The sequence below is a fragment of the Entelurus aequoreus genome, linkage group LG03, assembly GCF_033978785.1.
Source record: "Entelurus aequoreus isolate RoL-2023_Sb linkage group LG03, RoL_Eaeq_v1.1, whole genome shotgun sequence".
Classification (NCBI taxonomy): Eukaryota; Metazoa; Chordata; class Actinopteri; order Syngnathiformes; family Syngnathidae; genus Entelurus; species Entelurus aequoreus.
Genome location: NC_084733.1, coordinates 72,178,619 through 72,193,526, shown reverse-complemented (window position 1 = coordinate 72,193,526; position 14,908 = coordinate 72,178,619). Strand labels below are relative to the sequence as shown.

General features: G+C 37.5%; 1 protein-coding gene across 2 annotated transcripts in view; it reads left to right on the top strand.

Annotated features, from left to right (window-relative positions):
• Window positions 1-14,908, top strand: part of iqsec3b (IQ motif and Sec7 domain ArfGEF 3b) — a 136,550-nt gene that overhangs the window by 92,668 nt on the left and 28,974 nt on the right. For both annotated transcript variants that reach the window (XM_062042618.1, XM_062042619.1), the window contains exons 8-9: window positions 11,717-11,883; window positions 12,387-12,526. In XM_062042618.1, the coding sequence (XP_061898602.1) occupies window positions 11,717-11,883; window positions 12,387-12,526 (307 nt within the window). The remainder of the gene's footprint in view (window positions 1-11,716; window positions 11,884-12,386; window positions 12,527-14,908) is intronic.

The window sequence follows — 14,908 nt, the reverse complement described above, 5'->3', positions numbered from 1 at the left end:
CTATGTGAATTGTGAATTCTATTTATATAGCGCTTTTTCTCGAGTGACTCAAAGCGCTTTACATTGTGAAACCCAATATCGAAGTTACATTTTCAAACCAGTGTGGGTGGCACTGGGAACAGGTGGGTAAAATGTCTTGCCCAAGGACACAACGGCAGTGACTAGTATGGCGGAAGCGGGGATCGAACCTGCAACCCTGAAGTTGCTGGCACGGCCACTCTACCAACCGTGCTATACAGCTCCAATATACATATACTTATATTTATTTATTTATTTATATTATATACACACCGGCCCCAAGGCACATTTTTTTCTCTCAATCTCTCTGAGTCAAAATAATGGCCCAGGTCTGCTGTAGGACATCCCCCTTATATACAAATGTCCACTTATGCAATATTTGCTTTTTGGGGGGAGGGGGGTTGTTGTTGTTTTACTTTTGTGGCTGTGTGGAGAAGTGGCTGGTTGCATCAGCTCTGCTCTTTTAATGTATTTTAATGTCCTTTGTTTTCTTTGATGCTTCCCACTTACACACATGTGTATGTGTGGCTATGAGTTTTTTTTTCCTTGGTCTCAGTCTGGACCAGGCTTAGACTGAATATTTTTTTTCTCACCACCCCCTTTCCCCTAATTTACCTGTTTCTCACCTTTTTGGTAAGAGGTGCCGGAAGTTGGCAGACCCGTCAGCGATCCTGTTCTGTCTCCCTGTAATGTCTTCAATGGGATTGTGCTGAAAATCTTAATTTCCCCTCGGGGATTATTTAAAGTATTTCTGATTCTGATTATGAATCTCATTAAATTCATAAACTGAACTAAACGTGAATATAACATTACATTGATTAAATAAAGTTAAATAAAATTAATTAAAATATATATTTTTAAGCGCTGCGATGAGTCTGGTGTATAAAAAAACTTTCTGAAACACGGAAATCAACCCCGTCAAACACCTTCGGGATGATGTTGTGAGGTGAAGTCTCCCCTTCCTTGCTTTTCCTGTGTGTGCGCGCAATAACCAAGCGTCTCAATACTTTTGTCCGTAGACAGTGTATTAGCTCTCCTTCAAAGCGAGTGCCTTCCTGCTGCAAGCCAGGTTGGGAGATGATGGCGGGGGAGAAAGGAAGGAGTCATCACACTCTTCCTGTTTATCGCTTCGGTTTGAAGGCCAATCAGAACTTGCGGTGCTGTCATGAATTAATCACATCTCAGCTAGTCATAGGTGCCTGGGCCCTGAGGTGCGCATTACACATTCACCAGTGATCACAGAACATGTCGTGTGTGTGTGTGCGTGTGTGCGTGTGTGTGTGTGTGTGTGTGGCTCGGAGTATAGGTCAGCTGTGAGCGGGCGTTATCAGGACATCCAGACATGAGATGCCATGTGTGTTACGCAACACTTGTTATGTCATCTGTTTGAAGCACTCTCGTCGTAGGGTGTGCTTTTTTTCCCAAATTGTTTTATTTATTTTTCGACGTAGTTATCGCCAGCTGGCGTGCCGCCTTCATACGCAGATATGGCGACCGTACGAGGCCAGGGAGCCGGCGCTAAAACAGACGGGTGACATAAGACGGAGAGCCAAGAGCGTACACGAGAAGTAAACACACACATGCGTTATTGCGGTGTGTTATTTACTAACGTGACTGTTTACTCACACACAAACACGCAATGATGTGCGGAGGGAGGCATTCGGGCGCACGGTGGAGCTTGTCTTGCATCAAGACTTGCTGCATATTACATCAAGTAGGCAGGAAGTGTGTGTGTACTCGTTATATGAAGCACGCAGGATATTCTTTACCTCAACCATTCTTCATCATCGCCAACAGAGCGTGAATGCAGGAACTATTGTCACTGTTGGTGTATTCATCTTATAAATGATCGTTTGTGTTCGCAGGGTTACATAAAAAAACACACAACAAATTCCCAGAACGACCCCCAAAAATGTCAGTGAAATTCTCAGTAAATACAAATGCGTATCAAGGAATTTTTGTCATTTTATTTTAGTCTGAGTCGTGATAGATGCACACAAACCAGACGGACAAATAAACACAACTATAACTTTTGCGAGGGGAAGACATGCACCTGGGGATAGTTTGATTGGCAACATTAAATTGGCCCTAGTGTGTGAATGTGAATGTTGTCTGTCTATCTGTGTTGGCCCTGTGATGAGGTGGCGACTTGTCCAGGGTGTACTCTGCCTTCCGCCCGAATGCAGCTCAGATAGGCTCCAGCACCCCCTGCGACTCCGAAAGGGACAAGCGGTAGAAAATGGATGGATGGAAATTATTTACCTTTTTAGTCAGAGTGAAACTCTTCCTTATGTCTTAGAACCAACAATGGTACAGTCCTGTCATCTTACATTGTGCTCCAAGAACAACGGAATATTTTACTGACAAACAGTATGGATGGATAACAAACACAAATTTGATAAGGCAGGATTTTTAAAATATTTCTCTCACCACAGAACCATTCCCCTGTCTCAAAATTCTAAACTGATAGAACCCTCTTTGTCTTTGGACAGGGGTGTCGAACACGGTTACACTGAGGGCCACATCGCAGTTATGGCTGCTCTAAGAGGGCCAATTTTAACCGTATATAAATGTATAACAATTAACCTCATGATATTATAAAATTAATTGCTGTGCGTTTGATTATTATATTTGTATTACGTACACTGTAAAAAAATTTTTCCGATTTTCAGTAAAAAAAACAAAAAAACTGGCAGCTGAGTCGCCACAACTTCACCGTAAAATTTGCGATGGTTTTTACAGCATATTACTGTAAATGGAAAAACGGTACTATAGATGTTTTTTACTGTAAAATCCTGGCAGCTGAGCTGCCAGTTTTTTTTGTTTTTTTTACTGTAAAATCTATTGTCATTTCTACAGTGTACAATTTGATGAATAACTTGCTTTGATATAACTCAAGCAGATAGTTATTGTGTTTTAATTCTAAAATTTTGAAATTAATGATAGTATTATGTTTGTTGTTTTATTAGATTAAGTTTCAAATATACTCAATAGCATGCAATACATGTATTTCTGTCTGTCACAAGAAAATATTACATTTAGTAAATGATCAAATGCTTTATTAACTTATATTATTTCAGGGCTTTTGCGGGCCGTTTTTAAAAAATGATGGGGCGGGCCAAATCTGGCCCCCAGGCCTTGAGTTTGACACCTGTGTTTTAGGAATTATCCTGCTAGCTAGCAAACAAGTGAACAAACACAAATATGGCCCCATTTTAATTGTTTACATTTTTGTGAAAGACATTTGTTTTTCTAAAGTATTTTTATCGCTGGAGCCACCTTAGCATTTTCCCTCTAAAAATTATTACAGTGAAGATCTCATGGGTTTAGTTTTTTTACACTGTCTTCCTGTTAATGATACATGTTATCTCAAATAACTCAAGTATCAAAAGTATCAACATTTTGATTTAGGGATCGATATTAGAGCATAAAGCTCTGTATAGGTGGTATCGATTCATCAGTATCGAGCCGTACTTTACAACCAGAAAGTAGCATTCTAGCTAACAAACAAGTACACACATCAAGACATTACTTAAACATTTTTTTGAATTTGCAAAGATTTCATTTTCAATTGTTGCCGTCATAATTAAAATGTGCCTCCATCCCCCACCGCAGGAACAACATTTTTATATTTTTGACCTTTTTTATGTCATCAAGCAGGAAATAGCTTGCTAGCATACAGATGGACTACAAACACGAACATGACATTTTCACCTTTCTCATCTTCAACCAGGAACATATTTGATGTACAAACTGTATTTTTGTAATTGTTTTTTTTGAGTTTTTTTTTTTTTTTTAGCCCCCCTTGGCCCACCCATCAAAAATGTTATCCTTTTTTGAATCAGGAAGTAGCCTGCTAGCTAACAGACCGACAAACAAAAATTAGGCTTAATAATTGTTTTCAATTATCTTTTGTTTGGTAAGTTATTTAAATTTTTTACATAAAATGTAACCGTTCCTAGTACAGACTCAGAAATGGTACAGTGTTGTTGTCATCTAGAATTCTTACTGATTGATTGAAACTTTTATTAGTAGATTGCACAGTACAGTACATATTCCGTACAATTGACCACAAAATGGTAACACCCGAAAAAGTTTTTCAACTTCTTTAAGTCAGGGTCCACGTTAATCAATTCATGGTAACTAACATACAGATGGACAACAAACACAGTTCAACTTTTGAGGTCATTGTCAGAAGTGGGTAGAGTAACCACAAATTATACTCAAGTAAGATCACTAGTACTTTAGAGTATGTGAAAATAAAAGTAATCATTCAAATAATTACTTCACTGAGTATTCGGTGAAAAAAGTACTGAAGTACTGACTAACTGGTGAGTAACTTATGATTTATTAAGTAGCTATTTTTCCTAATGGTACAGTACTTGCATTACAACTACTACACTAATATATCATATACTACAAAATGTTTTACAGTCACCTATGATTTTATAACTGGACTAATGTTAGCATATGCACAGCGAAAACATCAAAAAACATCAACAACTTACCGCAAAATGTTTTCACAAGTTAGAAGTTGAATTCCTAAAGGCTGAAATGTGAACATTTCTACGACACAGATGACAGCTTGTGATATAAATTAAATTTTTCCTCTTTTGACAGTAAATGTCAGAGTTGCCTCATCCGACGTCACTTTTTTACAGTGTGTAGTCTGAGTGCGGTCATGGGACTGCCAGGCTCCATTTATTTTTTTGGTGAAATGGAGTCAAACGTCACAAGTGCTTACATGACTGGTGAAACAATGTCAAATATAAAAATATATAAAATGATCATATAAATGAATAAATGCTCGGAATCAGTGTTAATTTTGACAGCAGTTTTTAATTTAGTTTGTCGTAGTCTTTTGACGAAAATGTGTTTTAGTTTTAGTCATATTTTAGTCTATCTAGATTGATTTAGTTTAAGTCGACGAAAATTACAATACATTTCGTCGACTAAAATATAAAGGATAACACATCTTTGAAGTTATCTTGAAACCACTATTATTAAGGTTATTGCTGAACATCTCAAAAAATCAATCCACAACAAGACCTGCACTCCATGAATGTGTATCAATAAGTACATTTCACTACAGTACAACCTTACTGTCTGTTACTAGTTTAGCTGAAATTAAGCATTTTTTTCAAATATTGACTAATATATGACTAAATTGGTCCTTTGGTCACATTGAAACTAGATTTATTTTATATTGTGTATTCTACACTGAGTGTGCACAATTGCCGTGTTGGCCACTGTCCCGTTAAATATACCAACCACTGTTATAAATCTAGAACATATATACATACAGTATGTGTATATTAGGGTTGTCAAACGATTAAAATATATAATCGCCATAATCGCATTGTTCATAGTCAACTCAAAATAATCGTGATTATTCGCAGATAGATATAATTTTTCATCATTAATAAGTGTACCCAGAACAGATAATTTTCAAGTTTTAACACCAAGAATGGACCAATAATGTGGTTTAATGAAATTTGTTGTAAACATTATGCTCTTTTAAACAGTTCAACACAAAAAGGACAAACTCACTTTTAATGACAATATGAAAAAAAGTGCCTGCTATGTGCTGATGTCTTGCCAGATTTTGTATTTTGTAGAAAAACAGAATTTGTATTCCTGCTGTAGGAGCACTTGCATTCAGAGAAGGAGCTACACCATGTTTAGATACCAGTTTCACACATTAATAGCACAATATGGATTGTTAACATCTTGCTTTAATTGTCAAACATGTTTGGTAATATAATCTGTGATATTTCTACCTAAATAAATGTTTCTGATATTCTGTACATTAAATGTTGTACACTTTAATGGTATTCATATCGCTCTGCATGGCAATGTTTTAACCTTCTCAATTTATTAATAAAATGTAATATTCAGCCTGCTAATCATTCTGTAATTGAGGACTCAACCAGAACATGTTATAAAATAATTCACCCCCCTATTCTTCAACTAATGTACTAGCATTTGTTTGGGTGCAAATATCACAGAATAAGAGTACAAAACATATTTGACAAAGCATGATCGTAATTTAAACATTTTTATTTTGATGATATAACCCTAACCCTAACGGTTGTACAGCGTAGCACTTTTACTTTTACGGAAAAGTGTGTGATTGGTTTGAAAAAGTATCTTGACATGATTCATGTTGGATCGACTATTTGCAATAAAAAAACTCCCCTTTTGACTTCCTGCCGACCTCTTTCATTTCTGTTGAGCTTTTATGTCATCTTACTTACTAAAGCAGTCACAGTAAGAATCTAAATGTTTGTTATGACTGCACCTTAACAAGCTCGCCTATGGTGTACAACAAAAGTAGTGGTAGAGTAAACGGTCTTGCTCTACGGTCTTTAAAAGTAACAGTATTTCAGTACAGTATGAGTCATTTTGAAATATTAGCTTTGGCCAACTTACTATTGTGTAGATGTGCTGATGATTAGCCTGCAGACGGCGCTACAAGTTGGTTGTGTTTTCACCGTAGAAAATCGAGCCACAGGGTTTACGTGTCTTGTCTACCGCGGTTAAATGTGAAGTGCGTCCATATGTCTTGGTCTGTATTTTTATAGCGCTTTACTACACCTGGAATGATACCCGACGCGCTTTCTATTATACATCAAATTCACCCATTCACACACACTTCTCTTTCTTCCAGGTGTACGAGACATATTGTGTTTAGGTCTTGTATTGAGTCGTGTTTTCCCTGTGAAAAGTCATAACATTGTGCCTTACAAAGACAGAAGTTCTGATTGGACACCTCTGTGATTTACCCCTTACCCCTCTCCCACATGTAGCTGTGATTGGATAGATTCCTAACTTGTCCCACCCATCTAAATACAAAATTAAATGTGATTGGATTTCTTCTTTGTCAACATTTGTCTCGTTTTTAGTTGTTGACTAAATTGCCAATATCATGTTAACACTTTCTCGACTTCAAACAGTTGCAAACAATAGGCTCTAGTCTGCTAAATAGTAAACTACGCTACGAGCTCCATCGTGAATGTAATAACGGATTATACTGTATTAATAACTGGTTCATTGCCAAACACCATAGGCATTGATCCAATTAAAAGTATTTTTTAGGAAAATTATTCTTTATTTTGTTAGAAAACGGTGACATTGTCTTATAGTAGAAGGTTAAGATAGCTACACAACAACTCAAGCTAACATATTATTCACACATTTCTAACCTACTGTTATTACTTATAATTTTGTCTCCTCCATTGCAATAAATAGTTGCCTGCCGACTCCACCATTAAAAGTACCGTATTTTCCGGACTGTAGAACGCACCGAGATATAAGCTGTACCCACTTATTTTTAGAAGAAAAATAATTACTCAACTTGCATTTGTTGTGATTAGTTATCCTCTTATTTTAGACAGGGGAAAAATAGGTCGTTGACAATAAATAAGATGAAAATTCTTAGTCGACAAAATAACACTGCTAGTAAAGTAAAAGTAGTGTTTTCCTTCACAAAAATACTCAAGCAAATTAATAAATGATGGCACAGTAAAATTACCCTAACATGTACAATTTATCCAAAAGAGACTCTGTGAAACCTTTGGGCAGCAATAGAGAAAACAAACTGCAGCACATGTGCTGTAAGCAACATGAAGTGTGTGTCACTTCACTCAGGCCCAGATGTCATTGACGGTGACACATCGGCTCCTAGCTGTCAGTCATGGGCAGTGTTAGTAACGCTGTTACTTTTCCTAGTAACGCTGTTACTTTTACTAGTAACACCGTTACTTTTACTAGTAACGAGTAATCTAATTAATTACTTTTAAGGTCCACTATAATGCGTTTGCAGTAGCTTGATGTAACATGGCACGCTACATTTGATGTGGTTTTATGTCGACAACAAGACAGCGTCATAAGTGCAGCCAGTTTAATGCAAGAAATATCTTATAACTAGTGAAAGCAACAAGCAGCACCACACTAAAATGAACTTGATTAAAATAGGATAAGGTACCATCACACTGGGACACAGCAGACAACAACATACGCACACGTATACAATGCGAATCTTGAACAACAAATCAATGATTGAATTGACAAACTTGCCATCCAAACAATACCCCGTTTGTTGACAAGAAGATATGACAGCCATCGACGCACATTCAATCTCTTTACTAAGTGTAGGTAACACAATCCGGTGAAAAGATTCAAAAGAGCTGGCGTCAAAGCCGACAAAGTGCGCTTCTAACTGCTAAAGCTAAATACACAGCTCCGTTGAAACCCTCAATGACGTCATTTGACATCAGGCCCTGCCTATTAAAAGCACAGACTACGTACACTGTGCCCTTATATTTAACATTTCTGAAATGCACATGCAAGGTATATATATATATTTTTAGTAACATATAAATTACTTTCCCCTAGTAATTAATTACATTTATTAAAGAGTAAATCCGGTGATCACCACCAGCCATATAATTTTTACTTGGCTTTCACCACAACACAACAAACCAAGATGCTCACCGTGGTTTGTTGTCGGCTCAAGGATGGAGAAGACGACACGGCAGACAGAAAGTAAGGAAGCCTGACCGGAAATTTCTGGTACTATACGCAGGCTAAGGTTAAACTTCTACCGAGTCTTTCGATCTCCAATGCTAATTCTTGGACATATGCATGTGTATATAGACAATAAAATATTTTTCTATTCTATATCATGTTAACACTTTCTCGACTTCAAACACTTGCAAACAATAGACTCTATTCTGCTAAATAGTAAACTACGCTACGAGCTCCATCGCGAATGTAATAACGGATTATACTGTATTAATAACTGGTTCATTGCCAAACACCACAGGTATTGATCCAATTAAAAGTAGTTTTTAGGAAAATTATTCTTTATTTTGTTAGAAAACGGTGACATTATAACCAGGACTCTTGTTGGCACACACTTTTTCAGAGTGGAAGGCACATTGCCTCGAATCCTACAAGTTAAAAGTTAGGCACTTTTTACTTCAGATGAGGCTAAAAGTTATTGTGGTGACTTGTGCTGGTTAAAGCAAACCAACAACACAGCATTTTCCTTCATTGGGTTTCATCATGGACATGATGTTGTGGCACAGCCGGATTTACATAAATTAAAAAAGGGGCAAGGATATTTGAGTACATTTCTAGCATATATGGATAATCCGCTGACGTCACACTTGGACAAAATTCCAAACAGACCGTTTGAAGGAAGTTTAAAGGAAAGCAAGATTGTTTTATGAATATCTCCACCATGCCTCCGAGGTTTGATTTCAAATGTTCGGGACTTACCTGGGCCCCAAATACACATGAACAGATACCAGTAGGTAAGAAAAGTTGGTCTTGCATGACAGGACCCCTTTAAGACCACCTCTAATTCAAGTCTAATGCTGCCTTCACAGGCTTTATTTGCACCGACTTTCCTAAACTACTCTACCCTGCTGTAATTGCGCCCTTTGGCCTTCCTCAAATCCCAAGACTTCCCGGCAAATCACAACCGATATTCTGAAATAAGAAGAGAGAGAGAGAGATGTGTAGAGTTGGCGTTAGGATAAAGCTGCGCAGCAATAAAGTCTTGAAGCAGGAAGTTGGGAAGTGGGGCCGCTTCATTAAGTTAGAAATCGCTTCAGGACACACGAAGAGATTCTGAGAGGTGTTTCTAATATTCAGTCCATCCCTGAAGGTGTACTCCAGAGAGGTGAAGCGAATGTTAAAGCATTTTCCGGCACCTTTTCATACACTGCAACAGTTTATATAAAGTCTGTGTAATTTAGAAGTTTTAATTTGGCAGCTTACTATACCTTATACCCTAATGGCCACTTAATTAAGTACACCTACATAATTGAGCTCACTTTGAGTCATTCTGTCAGAAATGTAACGATGAAACAATATGTTTATTCTTTTGTTTGCAGTGGTTCAGCATACTGTAGACCTGAACGGCAGCATGCTGATAAATGTTCCTTTTATTTTGATAGTGTGCAGATGTTCAGTTGCTAATGTTGTGGCCAGTGGGTCTATTCACTTTGCAGTGTATGTTTCCTGTGTGTATGTTAATTAAAATGTGATGCAGGGAATAAAGACAATACAAATAAATGCTTGATATGCATTCAGGCATTATTAATTTACATATTTTGGCACACACACAATCCAAACTGACAACCTATTAATTATTCTTTAGCCAATGCCTTTTCTTTGTAAAGCATTCTTTGGATACAGTTCGGCCTTTACCTTATTAGGAGTAAAAAATAATACACACATACAATCCAGAGAAAATAATATAACTCATAAAATATTGGTTTTAGAAAATATCACATATCAGTCATTGAATAGTGTTATTTCACTAATTGAAAACAATTCAGGAATTAGCATAACTAAAATACTGGCACTTTTATTTTCAATAATGTGCATTATTTCTTTATATAAAAATGTACTTTTAATTTTATAAATTCATAATCATAGTGAAAATCCAGAAAAGTAAATATGGGGAATTATTATTTTATTTATTTATTTTATTTCATTTGTATGAAACAAATCTAAGTAAAAATGACATACTTTAAATTTTACCAATTAAATAAAAACAAATAAGAACATAAATCACTAAATAAAAAAATTCTCCAGTTGAAAAAATAAATCCTTGAAATAAAATAACTATTAAAGGAAAAAAGTACTTCTTTTAAAAAGAGAAGAATGAAGATACTCATTAAAATTTAAAAACAATATATGAATGAAATATGTTTTATTAAAATAATGTGGATTAGAAATATTTAAAACATTCAAGGAAATGTTATTATTGTTTCCTAATTGAATGTAAAAAAATATAGAAAAATAATCATTTTAAACCCAGAATAGATCACACATTTAATGATTTATATTCATATAACGATTAATTGAAATATTGTACTTAAAATACATTTAAAAGAAATATCACCTGATAAAATACTTAAAATGTTAATATGAAAAAAGCCAATGAAAATGATTAAATAATTTAAATGTATATGTTTGCAAATATGTATATTTTAATCCAGCAAAATTATACAGTACACCTAGTTTTAAATACTTATAAATACTTACATAAATCCGGAAAATAATTTCACAAATTTGAAATAATCCACCCCCCCCCAAAAAAAAAATCACTTGTTGGAATATCTAAATTATTATTGAAATATTGTATCTATCACAATTTAAACTTCAGACACATCACATCAGTGACCTTGTGGTTAGAGTGTCCGCCCTGAGATCGGTAGGTCGTGAGTTCAAACCCCGGCCGAGTCATACCAAAGACTATAAAAATGGGACCCATTGCTTGGCACTCAGCATCAAGGGTTGGAATTGGGGGTTAAATCACCAAATTGATTCCCGGGCACGGCCACCGCTGCTGCTCACTGCTCCCCTTGCCTCCCAGGGGGTGAACAAGTGGATGGATCAAATGCAGAGGACCAATTTCACCACACCTAGTGTGTATGTGACTATCATTGGTACTTTAACTTTAACAAAGCAAAGTTATTAAAAAAATAAAATAATATAAAGACATTTTCATTATAATTTTTATTAGGTATACATTTTTCTTCATCTTTATTTGTTGATTGGCTGGGAGAAATGACATAGCTCTACTGCACTTCCACTTAAGTCCCCCAACCTGGTGTAAGAAGAAACAATTTTACTTTGTGTCTTTAAAATGCGTCTTGTCCTATTTTGTCCGTGCCAGCCAGCGCTACTGCATGTGTAATCCGGACGTGGTGCAGCAGTTCCACAACCCCGACACCATCTTCATCCTGGCCTTCGCCGTGGTCCTCCTCAACACGGACATGTACTCGCCCAACATCAAACCGCAGCGCAAGATGGGCCTGGACGACTTCATACGCAACCTGAGAGGTGAGGAGTGTGCACCTTTTATTTATATGTTGTTTTAATCAAGGTGCAGAATTTATGGCCAGGCTCACGTTTAACAAGTAGAGCCACTTTAATTTATTGGCCCTTTCGTCTCTTCCAAGTCACCGCCCCGTCGCTTGAAATAAATTTCTCCAAGAGGCCTCGCTCGCCATCCCTGATATCCTTAAATTCCGAAAGTTCTGCCCCAGGGACCATGCCCAATTAATTGCGGCTCATTGAGATTTAACGACACGAGGTCGTATTTTCCAGAAGCATCTCATCACCTCCGCTCTGCCTCAGCGCCGCCTGGCAGCGCAGCAGTTTGACTTCTATTTACCTTTACTCAGCACACTTCTCCAAAGTCAACAACAGTGACTGCCGGCACAAGCTCTGCTCGCTCCGCTGTTTCATCGTCATGGAAACCAGGAGTCCTACACTCCTGAAGATGCACTGCGAGCACACACGTGTTTCATGCGAGTGATGTGATTGGATGCTTGCCCTTTGAGGTGTGGACGATGGAGCAGACATCCCCAGGGAGATGGTGGCGGGCATTTACGAGAGGATCCAGCAAAGAGAGCTGAGATCCAATGAAGACCACGTCACCTATGTGAGCCGAGTGGAGCAGTCCATCCTGGGCCTGAAGACTGTAAGTAGGCCTACTACACCACCTACCCGTTTTAACGCATACAATACTGCAGTGTTTCTTAACCATAGGGCCGCCAAAAAACATATGTTTCTCAACTGTGCGCTGTATGGGCCGCGGTGGTTGTAATACAAGTTTCCACCACTTGTGGCAGTATTGACAATTTCAAACAGAAGAAGTCTGGCGCTAAAGTCATAGAGACGTTTTTTAAGTGCAAAAAATATGACCAAAGTGGTAAAGCTGATTTTCATTTGCACTTAAAGAATTTTTGACAGTTTATTTAAAAAGCATATAGAATATTATTATTATTATCTATTATTAATTTAGTTAGAAAATGTATTTAATCTGGCGCCACATAATTGTATTGTCATGCGTTGATGAGCGGTGCGTCATGGGAGACGCCGGAAGTTGTCGTGACTTTAGGGATGCAGATTAACGAGGTTGGAGCGTGGGGTAACAAAGGGGAATTTATTAATAAAACAAACAGAAAGCGAGAGCAACGGGGAAGTGCTCTGACTAAACAGGCTATGACGAAACAAACAAAATGCAAAACACTTACAGGGAATGTGGAGCTGACGGCGTCCACACAGTTCGAGTTACTTGTATTAAGCGTCCAAAAAGGTTCGTCTATGGTCATCAGAGGATCAAGGATGGTAGCATCAACAAACAATGTCCCCATCATGAATGGTGGCTCACACTGAACTTAAATAGAACTGATTGCAAACAAAAAACAGGTGAGGGGAAATGCTCTGTGACAAAGAAGTGTGACGGGGTCGCAGAAAAACACCAACACAACAGGAAAAGTCACCAAAATAAAAGCGCAGGACAGGAACTAACCAAAAACACAGCAGATCACCAAAAAAAGTGTTGTAAACATCCGTGACATGTATGTCAATTTATTTTTCATTAGTCCCTTATTAGTATTTATTTTTGTAATCAGCCTGACCTCACCCTTGATAACAATCTTTGTGATGAACCCATGCTTTTAATATCATTCTGACAAGGTTTGACTGTAAGTAGGTTAGATATAACTATGGAATATGATTGAAATCAAGAGTAAGATTGCTAATTCCGCGTTAGTATTTGAGGTGGCCCTGGCCCTGGCCCCTTCTGTAGTGAAAAAGTTGGGCCCTGAGGTCAAAAAGTTTAAGAACCCCTGCAATACTGTACCTATACTACCTTATCTACCTACACTACAACCACTGGAATCTAAAAAGATACATTCATGTGGATGAATTATTTCTGAAATCAAAGTCAAAAATACAGAAGTGAACCAAATATAAGACGACTCCTTATTTTCAAAAACCCAAATATCCTGCTCTGTTTTGCTCATTTGCTAACAGCTGGTTCTCTCTATGGTGTCACTGAAACGTGGGAGTGACTGAAAGAAAAGCTGTGGCTCCTCCCTGAATATAAGACAAGCAGTATTTTCGACTTTTTCAAGGGGAAAATATCTTATCAGTAGCGGTCTTTATTTTTTCCTTAAGGGGGTCGTATTATGATTTGTTTTCTACATTAAAACACTTCCTTGTGGTCTACATCAGTGGTCCCCAACCTTTTTGTACTTGCGGACCGGTCAATGCTTGAAAATTTTTTATTTTTTCATAAAGAAATACAATCATGTGTGCTTACGGACTGTATCCCTGCAGACTGTATTGATTTATATTGATATATAATGTATATATTGTGTTTTTTATGTTGATTTAATTTAAAAAATAAAAAACAACAACAACATTTAAAAAAAAAAAAAAGTATTTCTTGTGCGGCCGCGGCCCGGTACCAATCGGTCCACGGACCGGTACCGGGCCACGGACCGGTACCGGGCCGCGGCCCGGTGGTTGGGGACCACTGGTCTACATGACATGTAAGGGTGGTTGTTTGGTCAAAATTTTGCATAGATTATGTTTTACAGACCATTTTCAAGCTGCTTAATTGCTAGACGTTTAGTGGGCGGTCTTATTTACGTGCCTCCACTTCAACAGCGTCATCTCCTCGTCATCCATGTTGTAGTTTTTAGCGCTTCCATGACAGATATAAGTTCGAACTGTACGCTACTTTGTATTAAAAATGGCAACAGCGGAAGATGCATGTGCATGTACGAGCCAGTCGGCCCCACAACAAGAGGAAAGCGAAAGAGAACGAGCTTATTGACTCGGTGAGCTTCAAGAGGTAGTCACTTGAAATGGTTTTCACTTCACAGGTGTGCTTCAAGCTCATCAAGAGAAAGCCAAGAGTGTGCAAAGCAGTAATCAGAGCAAAGGGTGGCTATTTTGAAGAAACTAGAATATAAAAACAGGTTTTCAGTTATTTCACCTGTTTTTGTTAAGTACATAACTCCACATGTTTTGATGCCTTCAGTGACAATCTACAATGTAAATAGTCATG